Source organism: Megalobrama amblycephala, linkage group LG1 (genome assembly GCF_018812025.1).
Source record: "Megalobrama amblycephala isolate DHTTF-2021 linkage group LG1, ASM1881202v1, whole genome shotgun sequence".
NCBI classification, from domain to species: Eukaryota; Metazoa; Chordata; class Actinopteri; order Cypriniformes; family Xenocyprididae; genus Megalobrama; species Megalobrama amblycephala.
In genome coordinates, this window is record NC_063044.1 from 38452198 (window position 1) to 38471223 (window position 19026).

The window sequence follows — 19026 nt, forward strand, 5'->3', positions numbered from 1 at the left end:
GATATTTAATATTTGATATTTAAATATGATACGTATTGAGTTGGCTCATGCGATTCATGTTCCACGCTTTAGAGGAACATAGTGAGCATTGATGCTCCCTGGTTTTGACAATGCATTGTGGGACTTTTTAGGGAGTGAACGTTTGGAAAAATTTTGGAATTGAGACTGATTTAAAATTCCCTGATCAGTGACTACTGACTAGGGAGCCGATTGAGACGCAACCACTCACACCCCTATTATTGGATGCTTTCCAAATAATCATGGTTGACAGCGACTATTTGCCCATCAAGTGAAGTCTGAAATTTCATAATTATAATTTTCGTTCACATGAATGACAGAGCAAAGTCATATTTATAAGTGGAGAAACACGAGTTGTGATGTTGGAAGGGGCGTAACGATTTGAAACATAGAGGAAACACTGATCTATAATATTCATAATTCATATCTTTAAATATCATATCTATAAACAGATCAGTGAATGGAAAGCTGTCATGAATTACAATGAATGATTCTGCTGTATTTCAATTATTTTAATGATGTGATGGATGGAGCAACTGATGTAGAGTTAATCACTTGAATTTCACAGGCTGCTTTGTCATAAAAACATTTAGTTTTGATGTATAAATAAGTGATAGAAATGAGTATTTTCATATTTTTTAATTCAGGTAGTTGGGTTTAATGTTCATAATATAATTTTTTATAATATAATGTTTTTATTAGCCTACTTTTGTGTTTTTTTTCCCGACTTGAATGCATAATGTCATAATAATGAAGTTTCTCAGGTGCCCTTGAAGGTAGCATTGCTACAATGGTATCAGTAATGAAAACACATTCTTTCACATAATAAATCAGCATAACATAAAGCACAACATAAAAAAGATCATTAGGTATGTTCTGAGTTTTGGTTACTTTCTCACCTCAACATTTGTACTATTAATGTGGACTGAAAGATTACTGGAAAGCTGTTGTATTGCACCTGGTCACGACACTATGTGAGAGCCTAAATTTGTGTTGAGCTCTGAGCCATTACAAGGATAACAGCAGTATTGACACAAGGACTGATGGGAGATCAGAAATCAGCCTGGCACATTTCACTCAATAGAGATGACATCATGGCTGACTAGTGTATTAGGCAGGAAAATTTTGAGTCTAAATTGTTGAGTCCCACAGGTCCAGGCGTGCTTACACACACACACACACACACACACACACACACACACACACACACACACACACACACACACACACATTTGACAACAACTTTTGCAGTAGATTTAGCAAATCTACAGCACATTTAATCGACTAAAATCTAATGGGTTTAGTTATATTGTAATGCATCAATAAAGCATTTCTCTAAAATTTCCAAACTCATTATATCTATTAACCTGTTAATATGAACGGTTTGAACATGCAATACAGACATAGATTTAACTGCTTTCTTTATTCATCTTAAAATGAAATAAAACCACTTCTCATGGACTTCTTTTCAATTAATGATATACTGTATGCATTTTTTATAACAACCTTCGTACAATATTCTTCATTCTTTCAAGCAGATATATTTATTTGTATAAATTAAATATGGATTACTCCTTACTAGTGAGTGATTTCCTCTTATTCTTTTGTTGTTTTTTTTTACATTAATGATTGACAGCAGCAGGTTTAATAGACTGCTGTCACTTTAAGGACGAATGCAATGATCCAAGTGATTCATTTCACTTAAAGGGTTAGTTCACCCAAAAATGAAAATTATGTCATTAATTATACACCCTAATGTCGTTCCACACCTGTAAGACCTTCATTCATCTTTAAAACACAAATTAAGATATTTTTGATGAAATCCGATAGCTCAGTGAAGCCTCCATTGACAGCAAGATAATTAACACTTTCAGATGCCCAGAAAGCTACTAAAGATATATTTAAAACAGTTCATGTGACTACAGTGGTTCAACCTTAATGTTATGAAGCAATGAGAATACTTTTTGTGCTCCAAAAAAACTAAATATCGACTTTATTCAACAATATCTAGTGATGGGCGATTTCAAAACACTGCCTCATGAAGCTTCTAAGCTTTACGAATCTTTTGATTCGAATCAGTGGTTCAGAGTGTGTCAAACTACCAGAGTCACGCCCCCCAGTGGTGAAACATTGAAATTTCGAAACACTTTGTTTACAGCCTCGTTTACTGAAATCATGTGACTCTGGTAGTTTGACACACTCTGAACCACTGAATCGAAACAAAAGATTCGTAAAGCTTCGAAGCTTCATGAAGCAGTGTTTTGAAATTGCCCATCACTAGATATTGTTGAATAAAGTCATTATTTTGTTTTTTTGGCGCACAAAAGTATTCTCGTCGCTTCATAACATTAAGGTTGAACCACTGTAGTCACATGAACTGTTTTAAATATGTCTTTAGTAGCTTTCTGGACATTGAAAAAGGGAGTGTTTTTGCTGGCAGTGCAGGCCTCACTGAGCCATTCGATTTCATCAAAAATATCTTAATTTGTGTTCTGAAGATGAATGAAGGTCTTACGGGTGTGGAACGACATGAGGGTGAATAATTAATGACTGAATTTTCATTTTTGCGTGAACTAACCCTTTGAGACATAACTTACTGTGTTTACATGAAAACTTGCCAAAATGGATATTTTGACATGAATTGTGCGAATTTATCCTTTCAAGCATGGAAAGACATGAAAAAGAGCTCTGAGCTCTCATGCTCTGACATCTGAGAGGTGGTTTTCTGTGTACGCACAGAACACCGGACCTAATTGAGGTCTCTTTTACGTCGTCACACTTTTCCAGTTCTATCCTGCTCCGCTCTTTCTCCCAGATGTTTACATTTTTGAATGTTTTATGAGACATGGAGCAAGTGTATGCCAACTTATGTTCCGCCGGGTTGATAAGCATGTTACAATATAAATGTGCACATCTACCAAACAGGACATCAGTTCTGACTGAATCGCTTCCCAAATAGTCCCTTCCTAACATTTTCATCTAAATTTTATTAATTGATAAAAAAATATCAAAAGATTTTCATCATAGTTTTTCTCATTCAAAACTGATTTTTATTTAGTTATCCTCTTGTTTCCGTCAGTGAAAATTATGATGAAAACTATTTGTCAACGAAAGGTTTCGGTATCATTATAAAACATAATTTAGTATGTTTATTAATCCATTTCCTCCATGGGGACTGCTGGCTGGTCCCCACAATGTAGGTGATCTCAGGTTTTACTATCATTGTGGGAACCATTTGATCCCCTCAATGTAATATGAACCTGTACACACACACACACACACACCCCACCTTTATCTTCCAACACACAAAAATGTCAAGTGAAAGGCATGGAAAAGAGCACACTGATAGCTTCACCCAGAGATCCTGAACAACAGACCAAAGGAGGATAGAACCTGATGTGAGGGCAATAGATAACGAGATACTGCAGCTACTGTTTGTGTGAGCGGAAGGGAAAGTAACACGGAAAAAAACAGAGAATGAGAGAGAAAGAGTGACAGCAGCGAGCGAAAGCAGAGAGCTGCTGAGGGGGAAGATGCCGAGGTCTAATTTCAGACTCAGAGTGGCACTTTCTTTACTCAGCCGAACCGCTGCCAAAGCCTGACACCAGCTCCATTACATGCCCAGCCTACACCTTGAGTCCCACAAGCTTTCACGCACCGCTCGACCTTTAAATGCCTCGATCCCGCAGTCTGATCTTCAGCCCCGGCTTGGTTGGAAACAGTCACACACACCCCACACATTCCCTACTGAGGAGAAGCTACCCAGGTATCGACGTCCAATTGAGAAAACGGAAGGTGATCAATAGGCACTGAGAGCAGGATGTTAGGGTCAACTCCCCTCTCTGGGTTTCCTCTTACTCCGCCGCCACTTCTGCTCGTGCTCTCCAGCTGGCCTTTACTTTGAGGCCGCTATTAACACACTACGGAAAGGATTAACCAATTACAGTGGCACTCTTGGTCCCCGTGGTGTCTGTGGGATTGAACCTAGGGCGGTTTTCATTAGACTGATCTCTGAGCCCGGCACTGTAAAGTCTGGACATAAATGAGATCGTAAATCTGTGGGCTCTATTTCATTGAAAGCGACAGGAAGTCCATTACAACTTTCATAAGAAGTGTGTGGGAGATGACCACGAGTTGTTTTCAACAGAAAGACCTTTATTGGTGCTCTGTGAACCCGAGTTTCCACAGTAACAAGGAGAGAGAAAATTGCCTTATTTTTCTCTTTAGATGTCCTTTGGTGTGTTTTTGTTTCCTGACCCGTCTTTTTTTCCACTTTCTCTCTCTTTTTCATCAACATAAGGCTTTGCACTCAGCTTTCTGATTACATATTGCCCTGAAGCCCAAAATTGGCATCTGTCTCCACTCTAAACATGGATGTGAGCTTCTGCCATGGCTCCGAGTGCTGCTGCTCTCATAACGTACTGCCATAACACTCATGAACAACTTAATGAAAATTCTGCTTTCGTTCAACTTCAGAACTCAAATTAAAGGTACAATTTGTAAGATATTCGCAGTAAAATATCCCAAAACCACTAGGCTAATGTTATATATTTTGTCCAGCTGATTACTAACAATATCTCTCTAATGTTTTCAACTACTTGTAAATCATGAGAAAATTCCCATTCTAAACAGTGACACGGGGCAGTGCAGTCGCCTCTCAATGACGTCAGTTACCCTTTGTTACCGCCTTTACCGACGTAGAAACCACATGACAACAGTGTCGTGGACAAATGCGGAAGTAGTGTCTAGCGTCCAGCAAACCACTAGCTTGCTTCAAGCAGTTCCTTATTTACTTCTTGCACGTTTCATGGTGGATTGTGTTACTTATTTATGGAACATAATTACTGTTTACCATCTGCCGCTGGTTCTGTCGACAAGGACGGCTCCCGTAAACGTAAGCGTACGGGCCAACCAAACGACCCAAGAAGTGTTTGGGACAAGAGGAGAGAAAGAGCGATGATCAATATCGGTGTTGCATTTTCTAGATGGAGAGAGCTTCGCGACAAACTTCACCTAGAAAGAGATGCTGATCTCGCTTGTGTTTTACTCGACAGGTGAGTTGTTTTGATTCGTATCTTTACAGAAAACGTATGCCATTATAACGATCAACACGATCAGTATTATGGGGCATACACGCCAAACGCAGGGCATCGCGTCTCTAGACCCACGCGAGGACGCGTCTGATCTATAGTCTGATCGTGTCTTTGCATTGACTTTGTATGTAATCTACTCGCGCAAATCGTTGAACTCGCGTTTGCTATGTATGCCCAATTATTGTGTTTGAATGTACACAAGTGTATATATTTGTTGAACAAGTGGTAATCGTTTTCATATCATCTGACTAAACAGTAATCAATTAATTTGATAATTTACTGTCAAACTATATTTGCTGTATTGTATTGCAATATAGCATGACGCAATATGTAATGGTGGCATGTGAAAATTGTCTTTTTCAGACACTTACGAAATCCAGTATTGGATAGATTTTGTTAGTTACTGTAGCAGCTACAGTGTAGTTATCAAAATTTTACATCATAAGCTCACAATAAAAATTGTGCTGTCAATACATATGATACATATGGTAAAGTGGAAGCAGCGCCGGCGATTGTGGCATAATAAAAGTTCCTCTGCTCGTGAGACGTGTGTTGTGCAATCGCTCCAGCGGCCTCGTTCAGCTCCCACAACACTCTGTCCTGCTCTGCTTCATACTACAGTAACGTTAATAATTGCATCCATTAACATGTTTTCTTCCCAAGTCATATTGCACTGTCTGTTGAGGTGAAGACCACATGTCCCAAGATTCCACACTCAAACTTGCCGTCATCAAGCTACGCCTTTGTTTTGAATAGGCATCTAGCGACCTCTAGCGGACAAAATTATTACATACTGCATCTTTAAGATATTTTTTATGAAATCCGATGGCTCAGTGAGGCCTCCATTGACAGCAAGATAATTAACACTTTCAGATACCCAGAAAGCTACTAAAGACATATTTAAAACAGTTCATGTGACTACAGTGGTTCATGAAGTGGTTATGAAGTTACCAGAATACTTTTTGTGCACCAAAAACAGTATCATTCAACAATATCTAGTGATGGGCGATTTCAAAACACTGCTTCATGAAGCTACGAAGATTTACGAATCTTTTGTTTTGGATGCGTGTTTCAGAGCATGTGGTTTGGGCGATGATCTCTGTGTACTAGTAATGGGCAGAGCGAGGCTTTGCGAAACACTGAAACAGTTGAAGCAAATGAGCCGAAATGTGTCGAGGCTTCGAAACAATCCGATACCCGTCTCCACAGTGACACTTATTGGTCACTTGCACATGTTGATCTGAAATAACCTTGACAACGATTCAGACAAGTGTTGACGAATTATAACGTACATGTTGTTTGTGCCAAACAAGGAAGTTTGTGGGGGAGTGGATAGTGTTCTTGACTGGGTTTGAATCCAGGTCAGATGCACTTTTGATCAAAAGTACAGAAAAAAAAAACTGTAGCATTGTGAAATACATCTACAATTTAAAATAACTGTTTTCTATTTGAATACACAGCAAAATCTCAAGAGTTAAATCAACTCTGCTCAGAGAACATATGGTCCTTCTCTACATAGAGTTAAGATAACACTGAATCAGAGTTAAATTTAACGAGATAGCATGCTGTTTGTGGAGTTGTTTAATCAGATCTTGAGAGATTTTATGCCTTTTATCTTCAGTTGATTTGATCTAAGGCTGTGGCTGAAGTCAGTTGTAGTTCTTGTGTTTCTCTTCAGTGATTCTGCTTGTTAACATCAGGTGTTCATCACTAATGCTCAATCATAATGTAATTAATCACTTAATTATCTAATTAACTTTAACTCTGCTTCAGTGTAACTTTAACACTAAGTAGAGAGGGACCATATGTTATCTGAGCAGAGTTGATTTAACTCTGGGGATTTTGCTCTGTATTTTAAAATGCAATTTATTCCTGTGATCAAAGCTGAATTTTCAGCATCATTACTCCAGTCTTCAGTGTCACATGATCCTTCAGAAATCATTCTAATACAATGATTTGATAATCAGTTATCAATGTTTGAAACAGTTGTGCTGCTTAATAACCCTGTGATACTTTTTTTAAGGATTTTTGATTAATAAAAATTAACAGCATTTATTTAAAATAGAAATCTTTTGTGACAATGTACTACCATTCAAACTTTTGGGCTCAATAATTTTTTTCTTTCTTTTTTTGAAAGAAATTAATACTTTTATTCAGCAAGGATGTGTGAAATTGATAAAAAGTGATATTAAAGTGATATTGTTAGGAAATATTTATATTTTGAATAAATTCTGTTCTTTTTAACTTTTTATTCATCAAAGAATCATGAAAAAAGTATTACAGGTTCCAAAAAAAAAAAAAAAAAATTAGCAGCACAACTGTTTCCAACATTGATAATAACTGAGTATCAAATCAGCATATTAAAATGATTTCTGAAGGATCATGTGACACTGAAATAAATAACACACAACAATTGTTGCAATAAAATATATATTTATTTTACATATTTACTAAATTAGAATTAATTGAATGTGAAAAATAAATAACTGAATTATTTCATGTTATGATGAAAACAAAATGTTTATATTTATGTTTTTATATGATACATTTCATATAAATATTATAAATTTATATAAATTTCCCATAATTTCCAATTAATTCCCATAAATTCCCATAAATTCCTGTTACGTTTCAAAATTGGAATATTTCCAAAATTCCCCAGGTTAAGTTCCCGTGGAAAGTTTCCGCCCCTTTGCAACCCTAATAAAAACTCATGCAAATAAACACCATTTACAAACCCACTGCAAATGTATTATTGAAAGTAAAATCTATAAATCATATAATAAGACTGAATATCAAGTGTATTTAAAATGCCTTCTTTTATCAATTTTCAGGGCTTGTTTTGTTTGTTCCATGGATGGCTCAGCTAAACAGGCCAATAAGAGGCTATTAACTACTATTATTCTTTTTAATGTCTAATTAAAACATCTACAAATGTATAAAACTGATCAGAGATCAGGTAAAACCTAAAGACTTGATTCATGGGTTCAGAGATCATCGTCCCCCAGTGGTGAACCATTGAAATTTTGAAACACTTACTGTATAATGTAACGAAACCTCGTTTACTGAAATCATGTGACTTTGGCAGTTTGATACACGCTCCGAATCACTGATTCGAAACAAAAGATTCGTAAAGCTTCGAAGCTTCATGAAGCAGTGTTTTGAAATTGCCCATCACTAGATATTGTTGAATAAAGTCGTTAATTTGTTTTTTTGGCACACAAAAAGTATTCTCGTCGCTTCATAACATTAAGGTTGAACCACTGTAGTCACATGAACTGTTTTAAAAATGTCTTTAGTAGCTTTCTGGACATCTAAAAAAGTGTTAATTATCTTGCCGTCAATGGAGGCCTCACGGAGCCATCGGATTTCATCAAAAATATCTTAATTTGTGTTCTGAAGATGAAAGAAGGTCTTACAGGTGTGGAACGACATGAGGGTGAGTAATTAATGACAGAATTTTCATTTTTTTGGGTGAACTAACCCTTTAAAGATCCAGCACCCTTGTAAAGCACAGATGCTGATGCACATGAACATGAATGTCCTGCATGCACACAGTTGCCCTCACTAAGACACAAAAATAGAGCAGTATAAAACTGGTGAACAAGATATTATTCTGTTTGTCCTCTGAGAGCATTTAGATGCTCAATTTCCTACAGGCACTCTTAGAGAGTGCCCTGCTTTTGACTCCGAAAATAAAGGATTCAGCTAGCAATTTTGAGCATGGTATTGATAACCTGACAGAGAAGTTTGAAGTGCTTCCACTCCTCCTACTTCAGATCTGCAAAGGTGCCAGTCAAGGGACTGACAGGATCTTGCTTCATCATGATTACAGTTTCCTAACTACAGGAATATTAATATTCATGTGAAGGTTTCAGCTTGTCAAGAGTCATCAAGAGTGTTCTCCTGTTAAACAGCACCTTTCTGGGGTGGAACTATGAGGTTTATATTACATGGAGAGAGCTAGCATTCCCATGAATGTAAATGGTAGTTGCTGGGCTGCCATCTTAGCGTATGGGATCATAGATCTTTTTAAGAAACTTCTTAAACTGAGCTGTAAATATCACATAAATGATCACTCTGGGGCTGCAGCAAAATTATGTCATGACTGCACTGATTGACTAATGCACCACAACAACACACACAGCCCCAAAACATTCACTAGCAGCTATCCTGAGCTGTGACTAAAAGGCAGCAGACTGGAAAAAAAATAAATTAGAAAACAAAAACCTGTTTAGGGTCTATTTTATGCTTTTAAGAGCACTCAAAATCCAAAAGTATATTAAAATGAAACTTTAGCAAAATATGCTTGTAAAATATATTAAAAACAATTTTAAAAATTGTAGTAAAAATATATGGCTATTTTGAATGACTGTGGATGGAGAAACATGCTTTTTTCACAGTCAAATAGAATCTACCAGCGGGGGTGAGAGAGGGTAATCAGCAACATGTTGATCCTTTGTAAAAGCTCTGAAAGAGTAAACAAAGCTGAAGACTAATGTACAAAATAGTACATTTAATTTTATTTCATTTCCTTCCGTATTGGAGAGAAATGCAGTAGCATGCTGATCTGAAGTTGTGGATCTTTCATACGGAGACTCATATTAATGCATAATGATGCATTTCAAAGTTAATGACCAAACAGATCTTTTTTTTTTATAAAAGTCCACATTGTTATTGCAAATGAAATATAACACTGATAACAATAAATAAAAAAAATGTATCAGGCAAAACTTTTTTATTATTAGTCACTCAAACCTTTATCTAAACCTCTCACCATCGGTTGCACATATCCGCCATGTTTGGTAGGTTTTTTAACACTTTTTGCTCATGTTTGTAGTTCTGAACCGAATCCTCCTCCAAAGCGCAATATTCGCCATTATAGTGTGCACGGATCCACACTTTGAAAATCTACTGAAAATAGTAGACCGTCCGGTAGACTTTTTTTGCATAGTATGCTTTTGGACACACTTATTGTAAACTCACATACTATTTAGGATGGATAGTATGGACATTGGGATGCAGGGTAAGGGTACGTTTACACAACAATGTAAAAAAAAAAAAATGGAAAAGTTTTTTATATGTATAGATGACAATGCTGTCAAAATGATCCCCGTTGTATTATGCATGCCAGGTCAGTAGTCACCGACGTCACCGTTTTCACAGATCTGTGTTTTTGTAGTTTACACAGAGATGATAAATTATATATATATTTTTTTTTTTTAAATTGCACTTTGAAACCCCCAATAACAGGCCCCCAAAATGCTGTTGTCATATAAATTAATGGCCAAAATGCCCAAAAAATTTTTTGTTTTTAGTTGAAAAAGGTGTCGTATAAACAGCCCCCAAGGTGAGTCTAATTGGACGTCTCTTCTAAGGCTGTAAATCTCAACATTGTCATCTGTGGGTGTGTGTGTGTGTGTGTTGGTGATAGCAGCCAAAGTGACTCAACCTCACTTTCTCATTTAGAGATCCCTGGTGGGCAGCAGCAGTTGGCCAGAGCTGTGTTTTGGTGCTTTCATAACAGACAGACCTGAGCCGCTCCAAAAAATAATTCCAATGCTCCATGTTTCCAATTCCCACAGTCAGTAGAGTTTGGTAGAACGTTGTTTCTGTTGCTCATTTACACATATCGGTTTCCATGGCGTTCCTTTCATATTTTGGTGCCATGAAAACAAGAAACGGCGGCTGATATCAGCCACATGGGCATGTAGCTTTGTTAAGTGTTTGTGTTCATTACACGTTTGTTGCAGACTGTCCTACGGCTTTTCACTTGCCTCTCATTTATTTATCATAATCGAGGAGACAGTGTCAGACTCACCCCTGAACCAGCGGTATATTCGCCCACACACGCACATGCAACCACATTATTACCCATCATTCGTTGCTGTACTGAGACATTTCTGTATACTTGCTCCTATGCAGCTTTGCACTTTGCTGTGTATGTGTAATGGTTGTTTCCTTACTTACAGTGCATAACATTAAACTTCCTGACAATCTATTGTCACTATCAGAAATACTTTTTCTCCAATCTTTGTTTGGTATTACTAGAAGCGCAGAAATTACACACTCCACCTTTAAGTGTAGTGTTGATCTTTACACATGATGAGTTTCCATTAATTAGCAGTTGAGCTGAGAAGGGCAAAAAGAGCAAGTGAAGCACAGTGTGATTGTTGCTCAGAGCCGATGGAATACGGCACACTTAACATGTGTAACATTGACATGACGGTGGACTGGACAGGGTCCTAGATGATCATGGCAAGACAAGATGCTTTGAAGAGAAGAAAGGACATCCCTGCGGCCTGATACGAGTCCATCAGTCACTCTGCTTCACAGACCACACCTCCCTTCTGCAGCTCATTTCACACGATCATCACCTCATCTCAAGAACAGAGGGATGCATCTTTCTTTCTGACTGAGAGCAAGCTGCTTTTGAGATTAGATTTGGAGTCTTTGCAAAGCCAGAACACTTTGGATGGGAACACACTTATCACCGAGAATAAATTAGTCCCCGGCATGAGAGTAACATCTGTCTAATGCCTCAAATCTAAAAACGAAGGCCTTTGCTCCCGGGGGGGATTGGGGAAGATTGTTTTTACGTATGCTAATTTCCCCTTGGTTTTTCCTTGAGGTGAAGTGAGGCAATGTTTTAGAGTGATTGCTTGAAATGAGATACGTGGGAGTTCACGAATGCTGATGTGTTTTGGGTAATGATGACTACCGATAGCGGAACTTCAATGGGTGCCACTTTAGCTAAATAAATAAATTTCCTGAATAATTCTGGCTCATTTCCCAATTTGCAGCTATTATTATAGACGTTGCAGATATAGGCGTTATTACATTTCTGGAGCTTGCGCCCAACCACAGCTTCAGATTTTCAGTATTGAATTGAGAATGTTGAGAATATAAGAAATTATAAATAAGTTCATATGACTATAACTTTTAACTTAGCAAAAGTGAACTTTATCTTAATAAAGTTTGTCAAGATAAACTTTGAATGCTGGCTTGACAGAGCTGGGTTGAAATTTTTTTTGAGAAAAAACAAAAAAACAAAACCCTGAACTTTGAAGGTAGAACAATAGTTAGAGGTGGGTGGAAGAACACTTCATTTACCAGAATTGCAGTTCAGTAAATTCCTCTTCCTGTTATTCTAGTTCAATTAAAGGGCCATTTACAAAACACTGTTTTCAACTAAAAACAGAAAACTTTCTGTGCGTTTTGTCCATTTATTTACATGACAACGACATTTTAGGGGCCTGAAAACGCAAAGTTTAAAAAACGAGTTTCAAATTGTAAGTTTTTGAAAACGATACTGCTATTGTCTCTCATGAAAACTACAAAAACACTCACAAAAATGAACTTTCACTGTTGTTATTTTCACTCAAACCATCCTTGTTCACATTACTTAAAAAACTCATGTAACTACATGAACGTAAATTAACTGTGTTGTTTCTACTAAAAATGAGTTTTGTCAGCTTTACTTAGTAAGTATTTATTCAGTCAACTTAACATTGCTGAGCGAAACGCACACATTAATGCTGACATAACTAACTAGGCAGTGGATCCATAGTTCCCAGCATGCTTTGCAAGGGACTTCATTAGGAGAGTAAATTTAGGGATTAAAGTGCTATTTTATGTGTTATTCAGTAAAGGGATAGATGTCATTAGTTTATGTTAGTGTTTAATGTTCAGTTATGTTGGACATCTAGAGGAGTTTCTGTAATGTTTTTGAATTTTGTGGTTACCATTATGCAGAAGAGTGGCGCCTGTGTTTAGGCTGTGCGCACTCATATACCCATGTTTTGGATGGAATTCCTGCTCTCAATTCAATTGAGTTATTTTTTGAGTGGATTTTGTAGAGCAAATAATTAATTTAATAAGGTAAATTAAGTCAATAAATGTGTTCACCTTACTAGTGATGGGCATTCCGGCTCTTTTTTGTGAGCCGGCTCGTTTGACTCAGCTCACTGAAAAGAGCCAGCTCTTTAAATAATAAATGTTTTAACTATGACTTGGACTATGATAGGTGTGAAAACAATTTGTGAAATTGTGAGACATTGCGAGTATGATTTCATTTAATAATTTAATTAGAACTGTTTTCACACCTATCATAGTCAAAATCATAGTTTATTATTTAAAGAGCCGGCTCACGAAACGAGCCGGCTCTTCAAACGAGCCAGCTCACGAAAGAGCCGGAATGCCCATCACTAGTGTGTGCGCCTAGGCTTATATAATTATATTTTTTTGTGTTGTTCTTTGAATTATTAGTCTATTGTTTTAAATAAAATTAAAATCATTCATTACATAATGATTTAATTTCTATAGGCTTTATTTTTAAAAATAGAGTCGGCTCTTCAGATATGTGAGCCGGCTCCCGACGTTCACGTAAAAGAGCTGGCTCTTAGAGCCGGCTCGTTCGCGAACGACCCATCACTACACCTTACATAATAAACATAACATTATTAAGAAAATGCACATATAAATATTATGTAACAGTGACATTCAAATGGTTTGTATTTACTCAAAGATATTTTGTCAGCTTTACTTGAATATATTTTGTTCATACAACTAAAGCTGCGCACACACTTAACGATTGCAAGGCCGATTATGAATGTAAATTGATACTTATGACTCAAACGCGTCCAGTCAGAGCCAGTTGCGTTCAGTCTGCGATTACAGTCGGTGTTCAAATTCCATGTATAAGTATTTAAATCTGCTTCAGTCGCAGGAAACAATCGCTGTATGTTGAGCTCAGTCTTAGAATGTTTTAGCTAGTCGTTAAATGTGTGCCCGGCTTAAACTGTCATTTGTACAAATTACTCAATATAGTTGCGTGGAACCACTTGACACTTCTTTTTTAGGTAAATCCAACAATTAATTTTTTTGAGTGAACGCAGATTTGTGAAAACGGTGACGTTATGCGAATGCGCATTACATGTTCAGTCTATGGGCGCAGAACTCTGGCCTGGCATTCGTTTTCGCGGATCCGTGCGAACGGGGATCATTTTGACAACGTTTTCATCTCTATGCGAAAAACGTGAAGGAAAAACTTTTCCATTTTTAGTACACCGTTGTCAAGTACAGTACCCTTATATTGAAAGGGAGCCAGTTCTTCAATACTGAATTTCACCTAACCCTGACAGGCTTCCTCTCATTTACCCACATACCTAAACTCCGGTGACTATGTCTATGACCTGTCTTATGGTGTGACCATTGGGCAGACATAAGCACATGACTAGATGAATAATCAGACTTGATATAAAGCAGAGTTGGCATTTTAGAGCTCTATACATGGTAAACATCTCTGCAGAAAATCCATCCCCACAGCTTTTATCTTGTGATGAGTAGTAACAGTCTTCCAAAGCGAGTGTGAATGTGTTAGACAAAGCTGTGATAGACAGTTTCTGCAGACTCCTCTTTTAGACAGATGGAAATCAGCGTAGGCACCCTGACCGACCCAAACGACCCCTACAGCGTCTCCTCTCTCATCCAGATGGAGTGTCATCCCTGGCCATAAGCTATGCCGAGTAGAGCTTTTATTGAGGGGCAGATGCTCAGATATGACACAGCAAATACCCCAGGCAGTCTCTCAACATTAATGATCCAGAAAATATTACAGGGATCACATCGCACTCACCATCCACCTACTCACACCTGGTCCCATTTTTCAACATTTGGAAAACACACAAGCATACACACTCACACACGCAAGATAATTACTCGCACGCTGACGGAATTGTGAAGGTCTAAATTTCAGCATGCGCTCACTTAACAACCTTAGGATATAACAAGGTGCTTAGCTCTAGATTTTGATCTTCTCTTTCTGTGTTTTTACTTTAAATGTGGCAGCCTTGATGCTGCCAAAGGCCCGGCCTCTTTCCCACAAGGCACTTAATTCATTTATGGATATAGACAAAGTGCACACACAGAGTGGATTTGATTAAAAAACAGTGAGCGAGGGGGTGGGAAAAAGAGAACTGTTCCTCTTCAGAAGAAAAGAGTTGGCTCAGAAGCTATAAAAGTCTAACCTCATGCCTCAGTACCATTCAGCTCCAAAAGACAAGCCAGTGCCTCACAGAAACAATCCTGCCTCCCTTTCTCAATTTGACCTGAACATCAGTCATGAGGCACTTAACTCTTCTCTCACTGCCAAGTGAGGATATCCTCGCAGGAGTCATGAATCTCGTCGGGTATAACTTCCTCGTCTATAATCTCCCACTGAGAATCACTCACCCACAGCAGCCATCAATTCCTCTGTAACCAACCCCCAAAGCCAGACACGCATTCAATTTACCTGCCTCTCACCCTGAAAATCCCTCTAAAAGCCTGTCTGGCAAATCTCTGAGGACTGTAACCACAGAGGAGTGTAACTGCTCTTTAACACCAAGGTCCTGACTTATTGGCTTATTCGGATGAGCAAACAGACACACAAAGAGATAAACAGACAGGAAGAGTAGAAAGGTGGAGGGTTACGCACACTGACGATCCTTTCCGAGGTGCCTGCGCGGGAGATGGTGGTTCCGTTAAGCCCCACCAGCGAGGGCAGTGTCTGGGACATCCAATTGGTGACCATGGCCATGGTGCTGAGCACCGCGCCAATCTTCAGGAGCGGAACGCTCATGTCGTCCCCCCGGCCGGCCGCCTGGCCCTAGTGCCCCCCCACGCTCCCTGGAGCCGGGATCCAGATGCAGCGCGAGAACGGACACGAACCTGATGCGTCCTCCTCCCTCTTCCTCCAGCCAAGGGACGGGTAGCCGCACGTGTACACGAGAGTCTCCGACAAAACCAGCTCACACGCACCAGCTGCTCAGATCAGACAGCATCACAGCGATGCATGACACACGTTATTCTTCAGCTGGAGAGCGACTGCCAGTGCCCGATTCGCACTCCTCCGCTCGCTCTCCCTCCCTGCCTTCTTCTCTCTCTCCTCTCGCTCTTTCAAGATGCCGCGCTGCGCATTGGCTGCATCTATCTCTCTCTTTCTCTCCCTTCCTCTTCCCTCCCCTCCCCTGCCGCTCTCCAGCCTTGTTCCACATCCATCCCTCTGTCTTCCTCCTCTCCTTTGGCTCCTCTGCGCCTCTTGATCCCTCTTTTTTGTGAGCACAAAAAAATCAGAGAGGCAGGGGAGATGCACACCCCCAGATCTTTGTGCAACAATCAGCCGTTTGAAGCCGTCGCCGTTTGAAGGGTTCGTCTTGCCTCACAACTGCACAGAGGCGGCTCACAGCTCGCACTAAATTAGGATCTCTCTCCATGAGTGCATTGTTTATATGTGCGTGAAGAAGAGGAGCTGTACTCCTGGAGTGTTTAATGAGGAAGAGGATGAGGCGTTCCAGTCGGCGGCTTTCCCCTGACAGCTCATCAATCACATGTGCGTCTGACACTCCCTTAATCAAAGAGTAATGGGAAATCTGAATGTGGCGCTGGTGCTCAGCACTAACCAGAGCTGACTGCAGTCCATCAGGAGCCCAGCCGTGCAGGCCACCCTCACTCTCTCTTTCTCTCTCCCATCATCCCCAGCCTTGAGCCTGAAGCCACATAAGTCACATAATTAAACAGATGAGCCACGTGGAGGCTGTTTAACCTTGAGCGATGGACTGTTGGAGAACTGTGTCATTCAAGCTTTAAGTAGCAGCCCTACTAAGTTTGCACAGTGCCTCACTCGTTTCTGACACAAAAAACAAACTGTTCTTTAATACCTAAATGGCTGGTTTTATCTTCATTAGTTTTGTACCTCAGGTGTTTTCTCTCAGACATATTGAGAGTGACTTCTGAATTGCAGCAGTGTAACAACGATCAATGAAAAGTGACAGCTGCCTGAGAATCTGTGTGGTCTTAACTCACCTGATGCATCTGTACATTTTCCTGATTTGAAACAGCTCAACACTGCCATCATGTGTTTGCATATGAGTACTGCAACTACAGCCCATTACTGTGCGATTTTCCAGTGTTAAAATATCTTTTTTTTTGAGCACCTCTGTGCCATGTGTTTGGAGTGGGAGTACTCACTTGGCAAACCTGGCTGAAAACAGCCACAAGATTTGCAATTCTGTTTGGCACAGTAATTACACACAGCTTTAAGGTTTGCTAAGCAGGTGTAATGCAACATAACTTAGATACACATGTATCTTACGCCCTCTGTGGAATATACAATTATAACTAGTCACAGCCTGTTGGCTGCTAGGCTTCCATAGCAATCTGTTTTTGTGTCACATCAATAGAAATCCAAAGGTTACACTGAATAGCATGACCTGGTTTCTCAGTAAAACAAACCACATTGCAATAGAGAGACTGAGATGATTCAGTTTAAATGCAGTTATACAGTTATGTTTTGCATTAGCAACAAGCCACTTGATACATAATATTAAAATAATAGTGTACCCCAAATGACTATCTCGGACATGAGTAAGGTTAGGGACAGGTTTGGTTAGGTTTAAGAGGTAAAGGAAAGGTACATAGTAGTTAAAGACACTTAAAGGGTTAGTTCACCCAAAAATAAAAATTTCTGTCATTATTTACTCGCCCTCATGCTGTCCCAAACCTGTAAGACCTTTGTTTATAATAAGATCGAATTTGAACTAATTGAAATCTGAGTGCTTTCTGACCTCCGATAGACTGCAACACAATTACCACTCTCAAGGCCCAGAAAGGTACTAAAGACATTGTTAAAATAGTTAACGTGACTACAGTGGTTCAACCTTAAAGGGGCTCTATGTAGGAATGACATAGGTACTGCAGTCCAAATTCAAAATATTGTTTGCCCCGCCCCCTCCTTCAAAGACGCGCGTTGCCAGCTTTAGGACACGCAACTGACAATGAAAGCCGAAGAGACTTACACACTGTACGTTGATGAGTTGATTTATCTGTGTTTTAATATATTTTTAGATGGATCTGTGATTCTCTGACCCAGTTTGTTTGCTGGTTTCCATGGCTACAATACGCAGTGCTTTAAAAATAAAGTGAAAATCTTACATATAGCACCTTTAATGTTATGAAGCGACGAGAATACTTTTTGTGTGCAAAAAGTATTCTTGTCGCTTCATAACATTAAGGTTGAACCACTGTAGTCACATGGACTAGTTTAACGATGTCTTTAGTACCTTTCTGAGCCTTGAAAGTGGTAATTGTGTTGCAGTCTATCAGAGATCAGAAAGCACTCAGATTTCATCAAAAACATCTTAATTTGTGTCCAGAAGATGAACAAAGGTTGTATGGATTTGAAAAGACATGAGTGTGAGTAATTAATGACAGCATTTTCATTTTTGAGCGAACTAACCCTTTAACATAAAATGGGACTTACTCTATATAAAGCGGGAACTAGTAAAGCATGGTGCTATAGCAATGCCAAGGTCACGGGTTTGATTGTCACAGGAAAAACATACTGATAAAATATACAGCCTGAAAGCACAGAACATTTCTTTGGACAAAAGCATCTGCCAAATGCATTAATGTAAAAATCAGTAAAATTGATCTGCAACTGTTATGACACAAATCCAACACCTCACCCACAGCCTTCACAAGCTTTACAGTCACGCAAAGAGAGAGCAAGCAACACTTTCATTTAAATGACCCCAAAAACAATGTTTCTCTGTGTAGGTTTTTTAAGTAGGACGAATCATTTTCACCCACCTAAATACGCTAACCTCACAAACTGGAGGTTTTCACCAAGGCTACATTAGCTTTCTGTACGAGTGAAAAAACACTTTGAAAAAGACAGAGCTGCTGACAGCTCATCTGAGGCTATTGAGATATGGAAATAAATTGAGTAACCAAATACTGTCTGATGTACTTAGCACTTGCTTTATTCTCCATTGCCACAGTATATTACTCTGGGCCTGAATTTGATAGCCTCATAAAAATGTATCAGAGTGAGAACTGAAAGAGGGGTCAAACAACCTTCTGATTCTTCAAATCA

At 38.9% G+C, this 19026-nt stretch overlaps 1 protein-coding gene across 2 annotated transcripts in view; it reads right to left on the minus strand.

Annotated features, from left to right (window-relative positions):
- Positions 1-19026, minus strand: part of olfm2a (olfactomedin 2a) — a 99830-nt gene that overhangs the window by 22232 nt on the left and 58572 nt on the right. Inside the window, exon 1 of one of the 2 annotated variants that reach the window (XM_048191955.1) lies at positions 15589-16042. The exons of the other annotated variant lie outside the window; for it this stretch is intronic. Within the exon in view, the coding sequence (XP_048047912.1) occupies positions 15589-15732 (144 nt within the window). The 5' untranslated portion in view covers positions 15733-16042. Of the gene's footprint in view, positions 1-15588; positions 16043-19026 lie in introns of those variants that run through there. 2 annotated transcript variants of the gene reach the window in all.